This window comes from Cucurbita pepo, chromosome LG04, assembly GCF_002806865.2.
Source record: "Cucurbita pepo subsp. pepo cultivar mu-cu-16 chromosome LG04, ASM280686v2, whole genome shotgun sequence".
In the NCBI taxonomy this organism is placed as follows: domain Eukaryota; kingdom Viridiplantae; phylum Streptophyta; class Magnoliopsida; order Cucurbitales; family Cucurbitaceae; genus Cucurbita; species Cucurbita pepo.
This window is the reverse complement of record NC_036641.1, coordinates 12,470,477-12,487,400: the sequence shown is the minus strand read 5'-3', so window position 1 is coordinate 12,487,400 and position 16,924 is coordinate 12,470,477. Positions and strand designations below refer to the sequence as shown.

The window sequence follows — 16,924 nt, the reverse complement described above, 5'->3', positions numbered from 1 at the left end:
GCTCTTATTTTTTTAATATTAGTTGGTAGAAGTTGCCAACAAACGGGTAAGCACTATCGTCGTTGCTATCCGCAAACCCCGCCAAATAGGCTCACAAAAAGCATGCTCCTCCGCGCCGCGCTCTCGTTTGCACCACCGCCGCCCAGCCATTCCGACCTTCGTCTTCAAGTTCCTGTTCCTCGCCATGGTTCCACACTCTCAGGATTAGTGTATTTGCTTCAAGATATTCTTATCTCTTTTGCTCTGTTCCTCGAGCGGCTCTGGCAATTTGCGGTGGAGATACCTAATCTTCGATCGATCAAATTCGGTCGCAATCAAGTCCAAATTCACTGATCAAATTTTTTAATCGCGAAATTTCCTATTCGATTACGCATTCACTCGTCAGATCAAAGTTTATCGCGCAGGGAAAAGTGATAGCGATGGTAAAGATTAAGAAATCGATTTCTTGCTCTTCTTTCTTTCCTTTATTTTATAGCAATTTTAAGGATACATCCTTGGACTGACTTTCGTAGATTTGCCTATTGCTTTTGATTTTCTTTAATTTCTTAGCCTCCGTGCGATTGTCATTCGTAGCGGCAGCCAAAGCAATAGTTCGAGGCGGCTTCGATGTCTTCGTTCCGAGCGTTCCTCAACAGTCCTGTTGGCCCTAAAACAACTCATTTTTGGGGACCTGCTGCAAACTTCGGTTTCGTGGTTGCTGTATGATCTGTTAATCTAATATTACAATATCTGGAGTCTTGATTTCTCATCTTCCTTTTTCAACTTCTTCTCTGTCTGTGGTGTCTTCAATCGCAGGGGCTGGCAGATGTGAAAAAGCCAGCCGATAAGATATCCGGCAAAATGACGGCAGGTTCAAAAAATTTGTGCTGTTCATGCTCGATTTTACCAAAATAAGTTATGTTCCACGGATGAACTTTTTTGAATATAATAAACAAGAAATTGTAACGAGTGTGCTGATGATCTGCAGTTTTGTGCGTCTATTCGCTGTCTGGCATGAGATTTGGATATATGGTTCGGCCTCGGAATTATCTGCTTATGGGATGCCACGCCGCGAATGAAACTGTTCAGCTCTATCTTCTCTCCCGTTGGGCGATGGGAACGAGGAAGAGTGTCAATCACAGCAACGAGTAGCTTCCTCTTCGTTTCAATGGCGGTATGAATATGATTACTCCATTGTTGCTGTTTCGAATTACTGTTTCTTATGTGTTACCCCAATACCAATCCCCAATAAACAATGTTGTAATCAATGTTTTGTATCACTAAGTTAGAAAATTAATCCTAAAGGAACCAATGAATCAAATCTGTTTAAATAGCTTGACCTAAATGCTAAAATTTGATAATAAAAATATTAAAGCAACTTAATCACAACAATCATACAAATAAAAAAATGATTAAATATTGATTCAAACGATAAAAACTAATTGTATGCAAGTTAAAGTGTTTAAACATTGTAAAATTAATTGTGAAATAGAGTGGTGTTAACTTAATTTTTAATTTTTATTAAGATCATAATCAAAATTAAAGAAAAAAAAATTAAAAAAAGAATAATGATGAAAGAGAGGGACGCCAAATCCAGCACATCGTCTTGCTGCCGTAAGAAGTCAAACAGACACGTGGTCGACGTCCCCATCAAACTTTCCTCACTCGCGGGTAAAACAAAACAGGCACCTAATATGACACGTTGCCGCGTCCCAGCGCGAGTTGCCACAACTCTCTACTCGCGAGAGTTTCACGGGTATTTGGATTAGGTTTAAGTTAGTGGCAATAATTTCTGTAAGAAAGACACCATCAGATAGATCTGAATCGGACGTGCCTGAACGGGTTTAGATACCATGGCTGGAATCTTTGGAGGGGAGAGAATGGACGGCCCAGATTCGTTTGCTAGCGGCGGGGATCGAGGCCAGCGGGCCTTTAAATAAGACGGAACCAGTCCAACAATCTGAGTTTCCGGCCTCAACTGTCTATTTCTCTCAGCAGTTCCCCCTTCCTCTCTCCATCTCTCTGTAAAGGACGTTATCGTCTTTCCGGGGTTGGTTTGCTTTGCGAGCGACGGGCTCTGCTCGTGATCCAGGTTTCCAATGGGATTTCTACCAGCGCCTTCATAGAGTTCTTGCCTTTTTCGCGTTTCCTGTTCTGTTCTGATTTTTGGCGTAATTTCGTTTACTCCTGCTCGATCTAGGGTTTCGTTTCGAGGGGTTTATCTCATGATCTTGGATTATATTCTGCCCTTCATATATTTCGATTTTCTCTCCTTCTCGAATTTTCTTCTCCTTTTCATTTTGGGTTCTTCCGAAGGCGGAAGTCTCTCTTAAGGAGTGAGGCTGATGTTTGCGACGGCAGGAGGTGATGGGCTGAGGAAGCAATTTTGTTTTCATGGAATATATGGTTATGTGGTCGAAGCTTCTGAGTTTGCCGGGATTTCAATTGCTTGGACTGAGCCACTGGATTTTTGTGGTTTGGGTTGTTTAGTCATTGTCTATTGTTTAAGTGACTTCTGGGAACTTGTCTGAACCTATTCTCTGTCAACCTGTTGATGTTTCAATTCATCCAGGGAGGAAATAGTGAGTTTCTTTCACGAGCTTTGGGATTCCTTCAAATGGCAACCCATTCGTGCACTGGTCGACCACAGGACACCGTTGTTCTGATGAAGTATTAATCTTCTTAGATTATTTATCAATGTCAAAAGACCAAACTTAAAATTAATTCGTTGCTTGCTACAAACAAATAACTGCGCGCATATTTCTTTAAACCTGGACTTCTACATTGGGCGGAGCTTCAATTTTGATATAATATGGATTGGAATATCATAGTTCGGGTACAAAGTTTATGGTTGCAGTTGACATGTGCAGTTGCTGGGAATTAATCCTATGGCACCGACTGTTCCTATTGAGTTTGCTGGACAGAAGGAATCGAGAAAGTACTCACTTTCACAGGTAATGGGGAAATCGAGGAAATATTCCAAAGGTCTTTCTTTTGGTTTTGTTCCAGATTACCGACATGCTGTGGAAACTGTTGGCGAATCAGAAGGGTTAGGGAGCTCTGGACGAATGGATACTGGAATCTCATCTCTAGATGATCCACGGGCCTTCAAGAGAAAGCGTGTTAGTATGAATGCAAATGGTTATGATTGTTTCGGTGCTCCTCTTCAAGTTTTTTCTATATCATCATTGTCTCGATCTGAAAGGAAAGGTTTAGAGATAAGGTTAAAGTTAGAACTTGAGCAGGTCCGAGTTCTGCAAAAGAAAGCTTCTGACGTTAGTTCGAGTTTGGCTGTTTCATCGTCGAGTAATATTCAGAGTTATAGTGATCAGCACAGGGGAGTTCCTCCAGAGACTTCTAATAGGTTGTCCGAGGTATCGGTTCCTCCTGCTAAAAAGCTAGTGCCCTCTGGGCGCAATGGCCCTTCAGCTGTAAGAAGCTCATCTGGGCGGTTTGAGTCGGTTAAACCAGCTGTTGTATCTGCTTCCTCGACAGCATTGTTATTGAAACAATGTGAACAGCTGCTGCCTCGCTTGATGTCGCATCAATTTGGTTGGGTTTTTAACACCCCAGTTGATGTGGTCAAGTTGAATATTCCAGATTATTTCACTGTTATAAAGCATCCAATGGATCTGGGCACTGTGAAGTCGAAGATTACTGCAGGAGAATACACACATCCATTGGATTTTGCTGCAGATGTTCGACTTACTTTTTCAAATGCGATGACTTACAACCCTCCCGGGAATGACGTCCATGTCATGGCTAAGACCCTAAGTAAATATTTTGAAGTTAGATGGAAAACTATAGAGAAGAAGCTCCCTGTAACAACTGAAGAACAACGTCAAGTATCTTCAGCCACTATTGTTCATAAGGAAGCTGAAAGTACTCTGCCCGTGTCACGTTCAAAAAAGACAAAAGTCCCTACTAATAGCCCTGATATTCAGCCAAACAGTGTGTCAAAAATCATGACTGACCAGGAGAAGCATAAACTGAGTGTGGAGTTGGAGGCGTTGCTGGGAGAATTGCCTGAAAGCATCATTGATTTCCTAAAGGAGCACAGTTCTAATCCTCTAGCGGGTGAGGAGGAGATTGAAATTGATATTGATACTCTTAGTGATGATACCTTGTTTGCATTGAAGAAGAAATTGGACGACTATATAATGGAGAAGCAGAAACGCACAACGGCTGAACCTTGTGTAGTGGAGGTGTATACATGTTTCCATTCTCATTTTCACGTGTTTATCATTAAAATTGCACTGATTACAATGACTTCTAATTGCTGTCATATTCTACTAAGCAGCTTCGCAACGAATCAGGATTGAGCAATTCATCAATGCCACCATGTAGAGGTAATTCATGGATAGATTTATGTTCAAAATGAAGGTTGATTTCCTGGATCTTCTAAATTTTCATTTTTCCCTTGTTAGGAAATGGTCGGCTTGATGATGATGTAGACATTGTTGGTGGAAATGACCCTCCTGTTTCAAGCTATCCTCCAATAGAGATAGAGAAAGATGCAGTCCATAGAGAGAGTAAATGCAGTCATTCCAGTAGCTCGAGTAGTGAATCAGGTTCTACATCAAGTGGTTGGTGTTGTTACCTGCCCCTAATTCCTTTTCATTAATTTCTGGTGTTATCATTTAATTTTGACTTAAAACTTTGAACTTTGTTATGCATTCTTCTATTCATTCTAAATAAAAAAAATTTCAAAAGGGTTTTTAACTTGAGGTACTGTTTCCTTGGGAGTTTCTATTGCAAGGATTTCTTCCTTTTGAATTTAGGATTGTGGCGTGTTCGTAGTTATGTTAGATATGTATGACTGGACAATTGTTTTGTAATCTTCATTATTTTTTATAATATCAATCTGTAATATAACTTGACGAGTCTCTCTCTCACGCCAAATCTAAAAGTATTCTGCTGTTCGACCATGCAGATTCTGGCTCAGATAGTTTATCGGCGAGTGAATCAAATGCTGCTAAAGCATTAGATAGTGATGCGGCTCCAAAGGTATTGAAAACCCAAAAACTTCCATTGTTTAGGACTATATGGAGAATGTTTTCTTTTCCTCCTTTCACGCATTACCTTTTTTCTAGACTAAATATTTACACATCTCAAGGGGAAATCAGTGGTGTGGATTAAGGAATTTAATTTGGCAGAGTAATGCAATTAATGGTAAGGCAAGGGCATTGGATGTGTGGTTCTATTTTTTTAGAAGTGAACTTTGAAGGACAAATAGATCTTATTAGTAATATAAAGGATGTTATTGAAAATAAGCTTTAGTATATCTATGTTATTACCGAATTATCATGTCGCTATTCTGATTTTTTAATCGTAATTCTTTTATTTAAATCAAGGGGAATAGATTCCTCTTGGCTTTTGTGTTTGATGTTTAATGGGGTCACAAGTCTTAACACAAAATGCAACTTTATTTCTACAACCAAGTTTTATTGGTTAAATAGTTTTCTTTATTATAATTAGTTTTAAAGAAAAATTCTGTGTGTTGCAGTATTATTGCATATAATTTCCTTATGTGCATGGTAGACGACTCATTGATGGTCGTGACTTTTCTCTGCCCTATCAACTGTTTTCTTAGTTATGCGATCCTAATTAGATTTTGGGAGGATGCATGGAGAGGGGAGGGACTTGATATTCTTCCAAACTTTTCATTTTCTTTTATTTGGTCGTGACTTTTCTCTGCCCTATCAACTGTTTTCTTAGTTATGCGATCCTAATTAGATTTTGGGAGGATGCATGGAGAGGGGAGGGACTTGATATTCTTCCAAACTTTTCATTTTCTTTTATTTGGTCGTGACTTTTCTCTGCCCTATCAACTGTTTTCTTAGTTATGCGATCCTAATTAGATTTTGGGAGGATGCATGGAGAGGGGAGGGACTTGATATTCTTCCAAACTTTTCATTTTCTTTTATTTGGTCGTGACTTTTCTCTGCCCTATCAACTGTTTTCTTAGTTATGCGATCCTAATTAGATTTTGGGAGGATGCATGGAGAGGGGAGGGACTTGATATTCTTCCAAACTTTTCATTTTCTTTTATTTTCGTAGTATCATCGGTCTTTTGATTCCAATGGGCTATTCGTAACAATCCTTTTGAGCTTAGTGCATAGTGTAGATAAATCAGCTGATCATCTTTGTCTATTCAAATCATTTCGTTGCTTAGTGAAAAGTTAGGGAGAGAAGTTGATTGAGCTAGTGTGGTTCAGAAGAAAACCCTCCAATGGAGCTCATAATAGCACTGTTTATTTACTCAGGGACTATGGTTTCTAAACTATATATGTATAGAAACTCAAAACAAGACATGAAATTTTGCTCTTTCAAATATTTCTCCACAATTTTCTCTTTTTATTTGAAAATTCTATCGTTTCCCATCATATAATTGAAAGTACGATTTTATAACATTAGACTAAAGCTTCCTAGCCCTCGTTTTGAAGGGTTACGTCATAGCCAGTTGAAGCAAATTTCTTCCTACAAAGTATCTAGTTAGAGAGCACGAAACACAGAATTTTCTTATTTTAAAAGAACAAAGGAAAAGAAGATGGTCTACTTCTTTATGTGCTTCCGAACAAAGAGAACATGGAGAAAAGTTGTAAAGATATCTGTTAGAGAGCTTCAAGCACAAATTTCTTTTACTGTAAAAGGACAAAGGATAAAAGATGATCTACTTCTTTATTTGCTTCCGAATAAAGAGTACATTGAGAAGATGAAAGCTAAATGTTTACTTGTGATAGCGAAGTCAGCTAGCATGTTCGAAAATGAAGCTCAATCTTCAATTTCATCATCCCCCAATTTTGTGTCGGACGTTGGACAAAATGCAATAACGTTTTTGTCAATCATAAATTGGCGACAAAAAAGTGTCAATTTCCTACTTTTAGAAAGACTAATAGCTTTTCAATTTTTCTACTTTGTACAGAAGTTTCCTCCACCTGCTTCGGGAACTATACAATCCTACCTACAACTCATAGTGGGAACATTGACTTCAAATATAAGTTTTTATATTAACTCAGAGTTATGAGTTAATTCTCTTGTTTGTCATGGGCTAAAAATGTTTGAGTAATTTACTGACCGAGTGTTTCTTTATTGTTCATGGTTGTATATGAAATATGAAACAAATTAATGTTCATAGTTGTGATGATGCTTTGTGAAATGTTTGCGTGCAGGATTTTATATCCTTGGAGTTATTGTGTATTTAGATAATTGTGCATGTCATTGTACTTAAATACTTCTATTTCTAATAGAATAGCCACGTAGAATGAGTTGCACAAATTTACTTGGGCTTCCTTTATCATGTCAGGAAATTTTGTCTTCTGAAACAAATGTGGATCAGAAGCAATATGAAGTTGGTGATTTAGAAATTGGAAATTGTGAGTATCAGGTGCTAAACCTTGTATCTTCAGTTTGCTGACAGAGGTTTCGCCTCCAGTGATTTGTTCATCATCAGTGCTTATGATGAAGTAGCTGTTTTCCCCTAACTGTGCAGTTGAAGAAAATGGAATTGGTCTAGTTGAGCAATCTGCTCAGGGCAATACAAACACTACTGACACGGATAGCTACCAAGAGGAGGGTAAGAAAAGAAAGCATCATGATAAACTTTTCTGCCTTATGGTTTTAGAACTTCAACTTATCTTCGATGCTTAACATTATAGGGGAGGGTGCTCCATCCAAGAGGCAAGTCTCCCCTGACAGGCTATACCGTGCAGCTTTATTGAGAAACCGATTTGCCGACACGATACTGAAAGCTCGAGAAAAGGCACTTGAAAAGGTTTGTTAAACCTGAGGTTCTACTTATGATTGGTCGTTTATTATTGGAAGGTCGCTAACGTGAGTTGGCTACAGGGTGACAAGCGGGATCCTGAAAAAGTGCGAATGGAGAGGGAGGAACTTGAAAGACAGAAAAGAGAAGGTTGAAGTCTCTACTTCAGAATTTGAGACAGGACATAATCACACTGGAGAAAGAATAGTGTGATCACGACCATTTCAGAAGTCGATAATTCATGTTTTTTTTCCATACAGAAAAAGCCCGGTTGCAAGCAGAGGCCAAAGCTGCAGAGGATGCTCACAGGAAGGCAGAAGCAGAAGCTGCGGCTGAAGCAAAGAAGAAAAGGGAGTTGGATAGAGAAGCTGCACGTCAGGCCTTACTTAAGGTATAATAGAGTTTATAAATATAATCATTATCTTGTGCTAGCCATTTGAATTTTTTCAAGCTGTATTCTTACCATCACGCAGATGGAGAGGACTGTTGATATTAATGAGAACAGTCAATTCATGGAGGATCTAGAAATGCTTAGGGCTTCAAACGACGAGCAGCTACCGAACTTCACAGAGAAGTCAAGCCCAGAATATTCTCAGAATGGATATGGCAGTTTCAAGCTTAAAGGTAGTAATCCCTTGGAACAACTTGGCTTGTACATGAAGGTGGATGATGAAGAGGAAGAGGATGTAAATGAACCACCACCACCACCCCAGAGTGTTAACAAGCCAGCAAATGATGTTGAAGACGGTGAAATCAATTAGGAGTTTTGTTGGTTTTCTTTGTAGATGTCTGAACGTGGTAAATGGATGTGCAGGCCATCACAGGCAGCCTTGTGATAGTCTTCAAAGATCCATTAATAGCCACTGTGCTCCATGACTTTTCCTTGCCTTCAAAACGTTAAAATTGAAGCAGGTTTGGCAGGAAAATGATGAGCGCAGCTGAAGTTGGCGTTGTTGGGATTATTGGTCGGATGTGTGTTGGCATTGCTGAATTCATTTGATTTTTTGGGTTAGGACGAAAGTTGGAAGCGATGTATTGGCAATGTATGAACACAACGAGAGGATGTTAATGATCAAGGAAAAAGAAAAAAAAAAAAAGAATACTATGGTTCACTATTCAGTTTTGTCTGTATAAATTTGTTTGCTTTTTGACCTTTAATTATAGATTGCAGAACGTACTTGATTAGGCGTATTTTCCCGCTAATCGAGACTCATTTTCCCGCTAATCGAGACTCGAGAGGGAGAGGGAAAACATGATTGAACTTTGAATCGAAATGAAACGATGAGTACACCTAGATAGAAAAACAGGAAGAGGAAAAAACCCCATAATATATAATAAACTTACTCAGTCTTGCCTTCCTCCCCACTCCAACCAACCTATTGAAACAAACGCTAATATATGAACCACCCTAATAAAATCTAACAATCACAACTCAGAAATGAATGCATGATACAGAAGATTTGAGTAACGTCTACAATAGAATATCTATCTACATTGCTGCCAATGTGTTCTTCTCTGCTAAAATCAGTACGTCTCAACGTTAGCTTTGTTTCCAGCAAGGATGAGCGAGATCTCGAGCCCACGGCTGAAAGCTTGGTTGAAGAGCAGACGAGACTGGAACGTGGAAATGAATGGAAACCAGGACAAGAATGCGATGGGCACGAATATTATCAAACCCATCCCAGCATCATACATCCTGGCAAATTCACGCACCGAGTCCCACAAGCCTAGACTCCTCACTACTCTCTTCCAAGTAACTGCTAACTGTTTGAAACAACCAGAAGAGAACGATTAGAAACAAAGATGCTTGCCATTATCAACTCATTTAAATGATATTGAACTTACAGATAACATAGCCCATCCAGTTGGAATAAACGCCAGAACACTAGCAAATAAGTCGGTTATCGACAGGTTAGTAAAGCCAACGATTAGACCAAGCGCTGTAACCAGAATTATGGCTGTGACACCCTGAATAAATCTCATCAATAGCTGGAAGTTCGTTGATTTTTTAGGACTGAAGGTGAAGATCTGCAGAGAGAAGAATTACTAGAGTGAATTGCATTGAAACATTTGAAGAGCAAATTGGTGGATGAGGTAAAGAATTGGCGAGGAACTTGTACAAACCTTGAATATCAAAACAATTCCAACAAGCACCACCCACGAGAAACCATATAACTAAACAAACACGAAGACAATTGTTAGATCAGAGAAGCGAATGATCTCAATCAGACTTGCGATTGCACGCTATAAAGAGTCAAAGCAATCTCCCATAGTTACTGTTATATTCACAATGTAGAAGCTAATAAATTTCAAGTTCTGTTTTATGATTTAATGCAACCAAGTACTTCCATATTTCTTCACAATTGGAAAAACCAACACACTTCCAAGTCTGCTGAACACCATCAGTTCAGATGAAAAATCAAAATCAAGTAACATGCTCATCCACAGCAGCCGCAACCAACCAATTGAACTTCAAGATTTGACTAAATATAGGATTAACATATATTCTACTTTTCATTTTCTTATCAAGAATAAGAAAAAGTCAACCAAGGAAAAAGAGGTTACCGCAAGTGATGTGTCCTTTCCTGTGAGATGGAGTTTGTACACAACGCCATATTGAAATATAAAGAACCTCACAGTCAAAAGTGTCTCCAAAATTCGACCTCGCAATGTTTGAATATGTGCCTAAGAGGAAAAATAATTAAGAAAAATAAAGGTAAGTTGAAATATGATAGAAGTTAAGTACTGCACTTTCTTTTATTTATCAATGAAGCCTGCTCTGCTATTTCTGAGAAGTACATAGTAAAAGCTATAGCAGCCCATTTGGGAACAAATTTGGAAGGCCCTCCCTAATTTTCTCAAGTTTCTCAAAATGGTAGCAAAAGTCAATAACAGAATCATTTTTGATACGGGTGATGTTTCGTTAGGTCTATGAAAAAGTTTTGGTTCATAGTTCTCTATATGTTTTTCTTTGCTGTTTTTATTTTTCTTTTACATTCCCTCGGAGAGTTTGTATCCTTTTTATTTTTAATCCTCTTCATTATATCAATAAGAAATTCTTTATTGTTAGAACAAAAAATTTAGATTCCTTNATTGCTTACCTGTCAAAGAGTCATGTTGAGATGAAACTTCTTGAGTTAAAGTTGGGTACAAGACAATAACCTGGTTTTCTCTTCAGGAACCAACTATATTTTTCTCATCAACAAAAAAAAAAAAAAAAAAAAAAAAAAAAAAAAAAAAAACAAAAAAAGAAAGAAAGAAAGAAGAAGAAGTAAAGAAATGAAAGCTCTTTCACCTGTTCTTCGTCCCACCATGACTCCCAACTGTTTTCTCCCTTAACCCCTACTCCCCCTTTGTAGAATAGCCAGCTGGTCCAATCATCAAAATCCTCCACAGTCCTGATTATCAAGTAAGATCATAATATCTATTTGAACAAACCGGAACATTCTGATTAAATAAAACTTGAAAAGGAAGATTTTTTTATAAATACGTTTATGGTCAGACATACTTTTGCCACTCAAAACCAGATGGATTGAAGATATAAGGAGCAAAGAGCCACGAGATGACGAGGAACCAACTGCTGAGAGTAAGCAAAACAAAAGAACTTGCTCCGCCTTCTGAATACCCATAGGCAATGTAGACAATAAGAAGCAATGCAACCTCAAGCCTGAGAATTAAGTTATTGTCATAATTTACACATTTTCATTTACCAGCAATAACAAATTCCAAACAAAAAACTGAGCAATGAAATCCTGAGAACTCCTAAATGAAAAATCATTGAAATCACTCACGCCTTGATGAAATGACTTCTTGAGTAGAGGCGATAGTTTTCAGCAAATTTGATGTGCTGGACCACGAAACCTCTACCAGTTGCTCGATACTGTAGATGAATTGTAAATGCGCAAATATTTGAGGTTTTAAACAGGAAAAAACGTAAATAACTTTCAATTATTTTACTTAGATTAGACAAATAGAACAAAACATACCTTGGCACCACCATGGAGAATAGTTCTTCCAAAATAATGAGTTCTAGTTCCCAAAGAGAAAGTGAAGAAGACAGAACACAACTGAAGCTGCATAGTTATGAAGCTAAAAACAGCCTGCAAATGTCAAATAAACCAAACAAAATCATCGTATGAACACCATTACCAGAAAGCTTTCAACAATCTGGATTAGTAACTCAGTTTAGCTGTGCATCAAAAGAGTCCTCTATTTGATATGCTACTAGGGGTCTGACACATTGATTAGATCAGATATTAAAGAAGTTTGGGTTTATTTCTACTGAGTTAAGCTTCGGATGAAAGTTGGTGGGAGACTGAGATTTTGGGAGGATTTAAGCATAGGAAAATTCAAGATTCAGAAATTCTCAGCAGTGCCTTCAATTTAGAATTTTTCCATCATCAATATGGTGGATGCCTAACTTTCTTTTCGGAACTCGAAAGAAATTTGAATCAAAGCCAGGCTTCAACCTCAGCATATGTGTTGATGTTACATTTCCATTGATTTAATGAAAAGTAAGAGGACCAAACATGAGGCCTAGCATAATACCTAGCATGATCTTGCTTTTCCATCGTGTTTTACAAAGCATACACTGGAAGAATATGGACACTTTTTCAAACTCTATCCAAGGTGTCGACATGCCCACAAAAATAAGGACCAGCTAACAAATTGAGGATTTCTGTGAGCTTTATCAAAAGCAAGACCATCTGATCAGATCTCTAGCAAAAAAAATCATTAATGAACTTACCTGATCTTTGTAGCAAAAAAAATTATTCTGTCAAACGACTTGAGCTGCATTAAGGAGTTCTAAAAAACACTTAATTTCTTATCCACCAAATTCCTCCTACCTGAAATATTCCAGGTTTACTAAGTACAACTTTTTGTTGTTAACTGTAAAAAATAGAGGAAACTTTATAGTGACCCACTCCTATATAAACATCCTACCACAACCAAAAGAGGGTTTTGATTTTAAAGAAGAGAAACAAATTTTAGCGATAAATGAGTAAATGGAGGAAAGAACCCCCACAATTCAAGAAAGTTACGAGAAAGAAGTCCAATTGGAGAGTAAAGTAGAAAGACTAATCACTAAAGGTACCCAATGGCCAAAACTAAGAATCATGTGCGTTCCTCACAGTAATTGATGAAAGGAGATGTGATAGACTGGCCCATTCATGAATTTCCTCATCGAGATATCGTTGGAATCCCAAAAGAGAGCCTTGTTGTCATTTCCAAATTCTATTTTGAAACTATTTTCATATAGCTTTCTAACTAGACTAATTTTGCACCAACGATGCTCAGGCTCTTGTTGAAACACCAAACTCTGTTCCGAGTACAAAGTTTTTTCCCCCTATCCTTAAGACAACCAAATCATCGGATAACATGTTTCCTAAAGTTATGGCGGCAACAATTAGATCTACTGCTCATAAAACAGTTCCTCAAGACTAGGAAGGGTCATCCGGTGAATAATTAGTGTTTAATAGTAATAGTTAACATATCCTCAAATAAATCTGAGCCCCCGAATTTGGTTTATTGTGAAGGTTGGAATACTTTTACAAGTTGCTCCTGGCATTATCTTGCCTCTCAAGAATTTGGTGCACGTACCTGAAAACCTAAGATCTTGCTTGGATCTTTCCTAGAAAAGATATGAGCCTAATCCAAATTATATTGAGGCGTATAGATTAAACACAAAATCAGAGTGATCGTCGTTATATCAACAATGTAATTGACATAAAATGTGGAAAGACAGTAGCAGAAGAAATTTTTAGGACAAACAAGATAAATTGCTCCTTACTTCTCTCAAAAGAAATTATTACTTTTATCTTGTGAATTCATTAGCAATGTTCCTTATTTTTATCAATTGAAATTATATTTCAGAAAGAAAAAAACCTGGTAACGAATTGATAGATTACCTTCATCAGTCCAAGTTCAAGTATAAAACCCATTATCATAGGGACTGCAGTGAAAACTCCAATCTGAAACAAAAACTGAGCATTCAATGCGGTATCCAATGCTGTGTTTCCCAACATTTTTGCTCTTTTTGAGATTGCTTCATCAAGTCCAGCAAACGCCTGAAATTTTCAAGGAAAGTTGGTGTCTCTTTCACGACTAATCAAATCTTTGAACATACTATAGAAGGAAACCCAACAAGTCAGTATCAAGCACGATGAAACTCATGTAATCAAGCTTTAAATATAAGTAACAGTACTTGATACATTATGTTTCATGGTGATGCATAGATTGTTAATACATTGAATTTGTCCCAAGGCATAGAAGCATTAATCAATAGTATGTGTATCTTCAAATAACTCCATGAGAGACACAAAATAATTGAAATACTGTAGCAAAACAAAGCACCCAAAAGATATCATTGAAGTAACCATTCGTGACAAAATCATGACATGCAAGAATGTGGAAAATGTCAATTACCAAGTAAACCCGTCCATACAAGAATATATAAACCACAAGAACTGTCATCTGCATTAAACAAAAAGAATTTTGTAAGGAAAAAGATCCAGATACTAGCAAAAATCAATTAGACTGATTCAAAATATGTTGGAAGAGAGAAGAATTAGATCAAGGAAGCAAACCAACCATTGTGCATGCGTAGTAACCAACAGTTGTGAAATAAAATGAGAGCATTCTGAAGAAATCAAAAAGTTGCCCAAGCCTGTAAATATCCCTGCTGAGAACTTGCTCTCCATTCCCACCTGCTACTTTCCCTTCAAACAGGGCAATTTGGTTTAACCCAACATCTCTTCCTTTTCCAACCTTTACAGAGTAAATGATCGTCAAAAATCCGAAGGCAAAGGAAGTTCAACTGAAATAGATGAATGTACATAATGGTATCAAACCTGAATGTACTCATGGTGTGTAATGTTACCCTGCCTCAAAGTGGAGTTGAAACCTGTTACCACCAAGTAAATAAATAAATAAATAAATAAATAAATAAATAACTTGAAATGAGCTGAAAACTAACGAGTAAACACTGTAAAAAATGAATAAAATTTCATAATAAATGACCTGCATATATATCCTCACTAATGTTGATCACACGTGATGCCTTGCTAATGCCACCTCGAGTTATATGAAATATACGGTCAAACACATCAGGATGCCCATAATGCATTCGGACTCTGAAAAGTTTTCACAAACATAAAGGATTTATCATGAGTACAAAAGTTTTAAAAGATAGCTCTCTGAGTTGGAAATTTCACCTCTTAGCAAACAAAGTAACACCTTTGTGTTAATACACTAAACAAATAATAACAAAGTCATCAAGCATCAAATCGGTGAATTAAAATACCAAATTACAACTCTATTCTTAGAATTTTTTGGAACAAGAGACAAAACTTGCCTTGGATAAATGATTTAGTATCTGCCAATTGAAATACAATTGATCATCCATAAAAGGATTAACCGAAAAAATGGATTCAAAGTCAATATCAATGGCCTTTTAAATATCTTTCCAATCATCATTCACATTCAATCGAGAAACCACCCACATAGAATTTCAGTTTAAATTATCAACTTTTTTATCTTTACTTGCCAAGAAAGAGGATTTGCGGATGGAAGGCTTTAGACAAGGGGAGGGGAAAAGTTGCACGGACAGGCTTTAAATTACGATTCTAATTTTAAAATAGCAAGGTTAATTGGATGGTCATTACCCTCTTCAAGGTGAGACACAGATGACAAAAACCACATGGATAACCATTTCCTCCAATAAAATTCCTTACATCAAGAGACACATATTCATATTAAAACAACATAACAGTGGTTTGAAATGTAACCTCCGTCCATATCATATCAACATTTTGTAAATCAATCATGGATAGGTTGAGACAACTCACTTGAGTGGACTTGCCAAAACACGTTGTCCCAAGGTTACAAAGCTAGTTTCTTGATTGGACATGAACCATGCTAATGAAGAGACACTGCATCAACGCATCCAACAGAATATGCTTAGAAGACATTAGTACAGGGAAAACTGCTATTGCCAAAGCCTCAAAATAATTAAACAAACCTTCCAGTGAATACATGCTCTCTCACGCCTAGAATGGTAGGAGGACGAAGCCCATGCTTTGCATGAAATTCCTCCAGAAGATTTCTCACTTTCATTGCCTCTTCAAGATAGTTGTCCTACATAAACAAAGAACATTTTACAAAATTATCATTGTATGCACATATGAAATAACTCGAACAATGCATTAAGTGAAGTAGGAACGCACTAAGTTAACAATGAAAAAATAAGAATAAAGCAATCACAGGGTCAAAGGAAGAATGAACTTTCCAATAAGAATGTAGCATAATCCAAGAACATCTTACTGAATTTACTGCGTCATCAACACACGCACATTGAATAAATTGTATTGTTAACTTATCCTTTGAACCCAGTTGTTCACAAATGTTCCCACAGAGGAACTACTATTTTTAATTAATAAAAGTACCCTCTTCTGTGTGTGTGTGAAAGAGAGAGAGAGAGAGAGAGAGGAATTATACGCACTTGGTTCATGTCAATAGTTTGAACGGCATCTCCACGAGTGAAAACTATAGCATGATTTTGGTTTTCAGGCTTCCCTTCTCCAAGCTTCGGTTCTCCAGGAAGCTTGATNCTATACATTAAAAAAAAAAAAAAAAAAAGATAAGCAATCAAAATACCATGCAAACTGAAAAGAACTTCTGCAGAACGAGATAAAATCAAATGTTGCTTTCAATAACATATAGAAAATATGAAAAGCACAAAGAACAAAATTAAAAAAGAAAATGGAAAAAATCACTGATAAAGATAAGACCAAAAGAATATAAGATAAAGATTGGTGTAATATACGATAACTTTAACCTAATTTTTTAAATAGCTATACACATTATCCTGCTACATAGAAAATGCATTAACCTGATGCTACCAGCGATAAAGAGTTAAGGTGGTATCATTCTAAGAAATTGGAAAGATCAGTACACAAGATTAGATGCAAATCACAGTTTTTAGAGAAGTTGATATGGCTCAGGAATATAAATATTACCATCCTAATTCGTAAACAAAAGGATAAAATGGTCAACACACGAATTAACAAAGGATTGAGTCATGTATGCAAAGCACTCCAACAAAAAATTCAAGTCTGTAGTTCACTAAACATTCAATAGGCGACAAGCTTTCTTCACAATATCCGAAAGATTAGCCTTGAT

General features: G+C 37.1%; 3 protein-coding genes across 4 annotated transcripts in view; 2 read left to right on the top strand and 1 right to left on the bottom strand.

Annotated features, from left to right (window-relative positions):
• Positions 1–27: 27 nt before the first annotated feature.
• LOC111793762 (mitochondrial pyruvate carrier 1-like) lies at positions 28–1,245 on the top strand. Its single transcript, XM_023675796.1, has 4 exons — positions 28–422; positions 550–699; positions 796–850; positions 968–1,245. Exons 2-4 carry the CDS (start codon positions 607–609, stop codon positions 1,129–1,131), a joined length of 312 nt encoding a protein of 103 aa, XP_023531564.1. The 5' UTR covers positions 28–422; positions 550–606; the 3' UTR covers positions 1,132–1,245.
• Positions 1,246–1,809: 564 nt separating this feature from the next.
• LOC111793079 (transcription factor GTE10-like) lies at positions 1,810–8,875 on the top strand. Of its 2 annotated transcripts, none has more exons than XM_023674799.1 (10): positions 1,810–4,184; positions 4,280–4,328; positions 4,407–4,550; positions 4,913–4,986; positions 7,286–7,355; positions 7,472–7,555; positions 7,638–7,753; positions 7,828–7,894; positions 8,005–8,135; positions 8,218–8,875. In XM_023674799.1, the coding sequence occupies exons 1-10, from the start codon at positions 2,868–2,870 to the stop codon at positions 8,503–8,505; spliced, it is 2,340 nt and encodes a 779-aa protein (XP_023530567.1). In that variant the 5' UTR covers positions 1,810–2,867; the 3' UTR covers positions 8,506–8,875. The 2 variants fall into 2 exon arrangements, with proteins under 2 accessions (XP_023530567.1, XP_023530566.1); XM_023674798.1 differs by having other exon boundaries at positions 1,811–4,184; positions 4,407–4,565.
• A 165-nt stretch (positions 8,876–9,040) lies between these two features.
• The window catches only part of LOC111793080 (callose synthase 10), a 32,263-nt gene continuing 24,379 nt past the window's right edge, over positions 9,041–16,924 (bottom strand). The window contains exons 36-51 of the mRNA XM_023674800.1: positions 16,245–16,360; positions 15,765–15,880; positions 15,592–15,675; positions 14,765–14,877; positions 14,596–14,648; positions 14,336–14,512; positions 14,171–14,218; positions 13,654–13,812; positions 11,731–11,844; positions 11,536–11,624; positions 11,253–11,411; positions 11,040–11,142; positions 10,310–10,429; positions 9,869–9,919; positions 9,590–9,772; positions 9,041–9,508 (exon numbers count right to left, since the gene is read on the bottom strand). Coding sequence (XP_023530568.1) covers positions 9,269–9,508; positions 9,590–9,772; positions 9,869–9,919; positions 10,310–10,429; positions 11,040–11,142; positions 11,253–11,411; positions 11,536–11,624; positions 11,731–11,844; positions 13,654–13,812; positions 14,171–14,218; positions 14,336–14,512; positions 14,596–14,648; positions 14,765–14,877; positions 15,592–15,675; positions 15,765–15,880; positions 16,245–16,360 — 1,925 coding nt within the window. The 3' untranslated portion in view covers positions 9,041–9,268. The remainder of the gene's footprint in view (positions 9,509–9,589; positions 9,773–9,868; positions 9,920–10,309; positions 10,430–11,039; positions 11,143–11,252; positions 11,412–11,535; positions 11,625–11,730; positions 11,845–13,653; positions 13,813–14,170; positions 14,219–14,335; positions 14,513–14,595; positions 14,649–14,764; positions 14,878–15,591; positions 15,676–15,764; positions 15,881–16,244; positions 16,361–16,924) is intronic.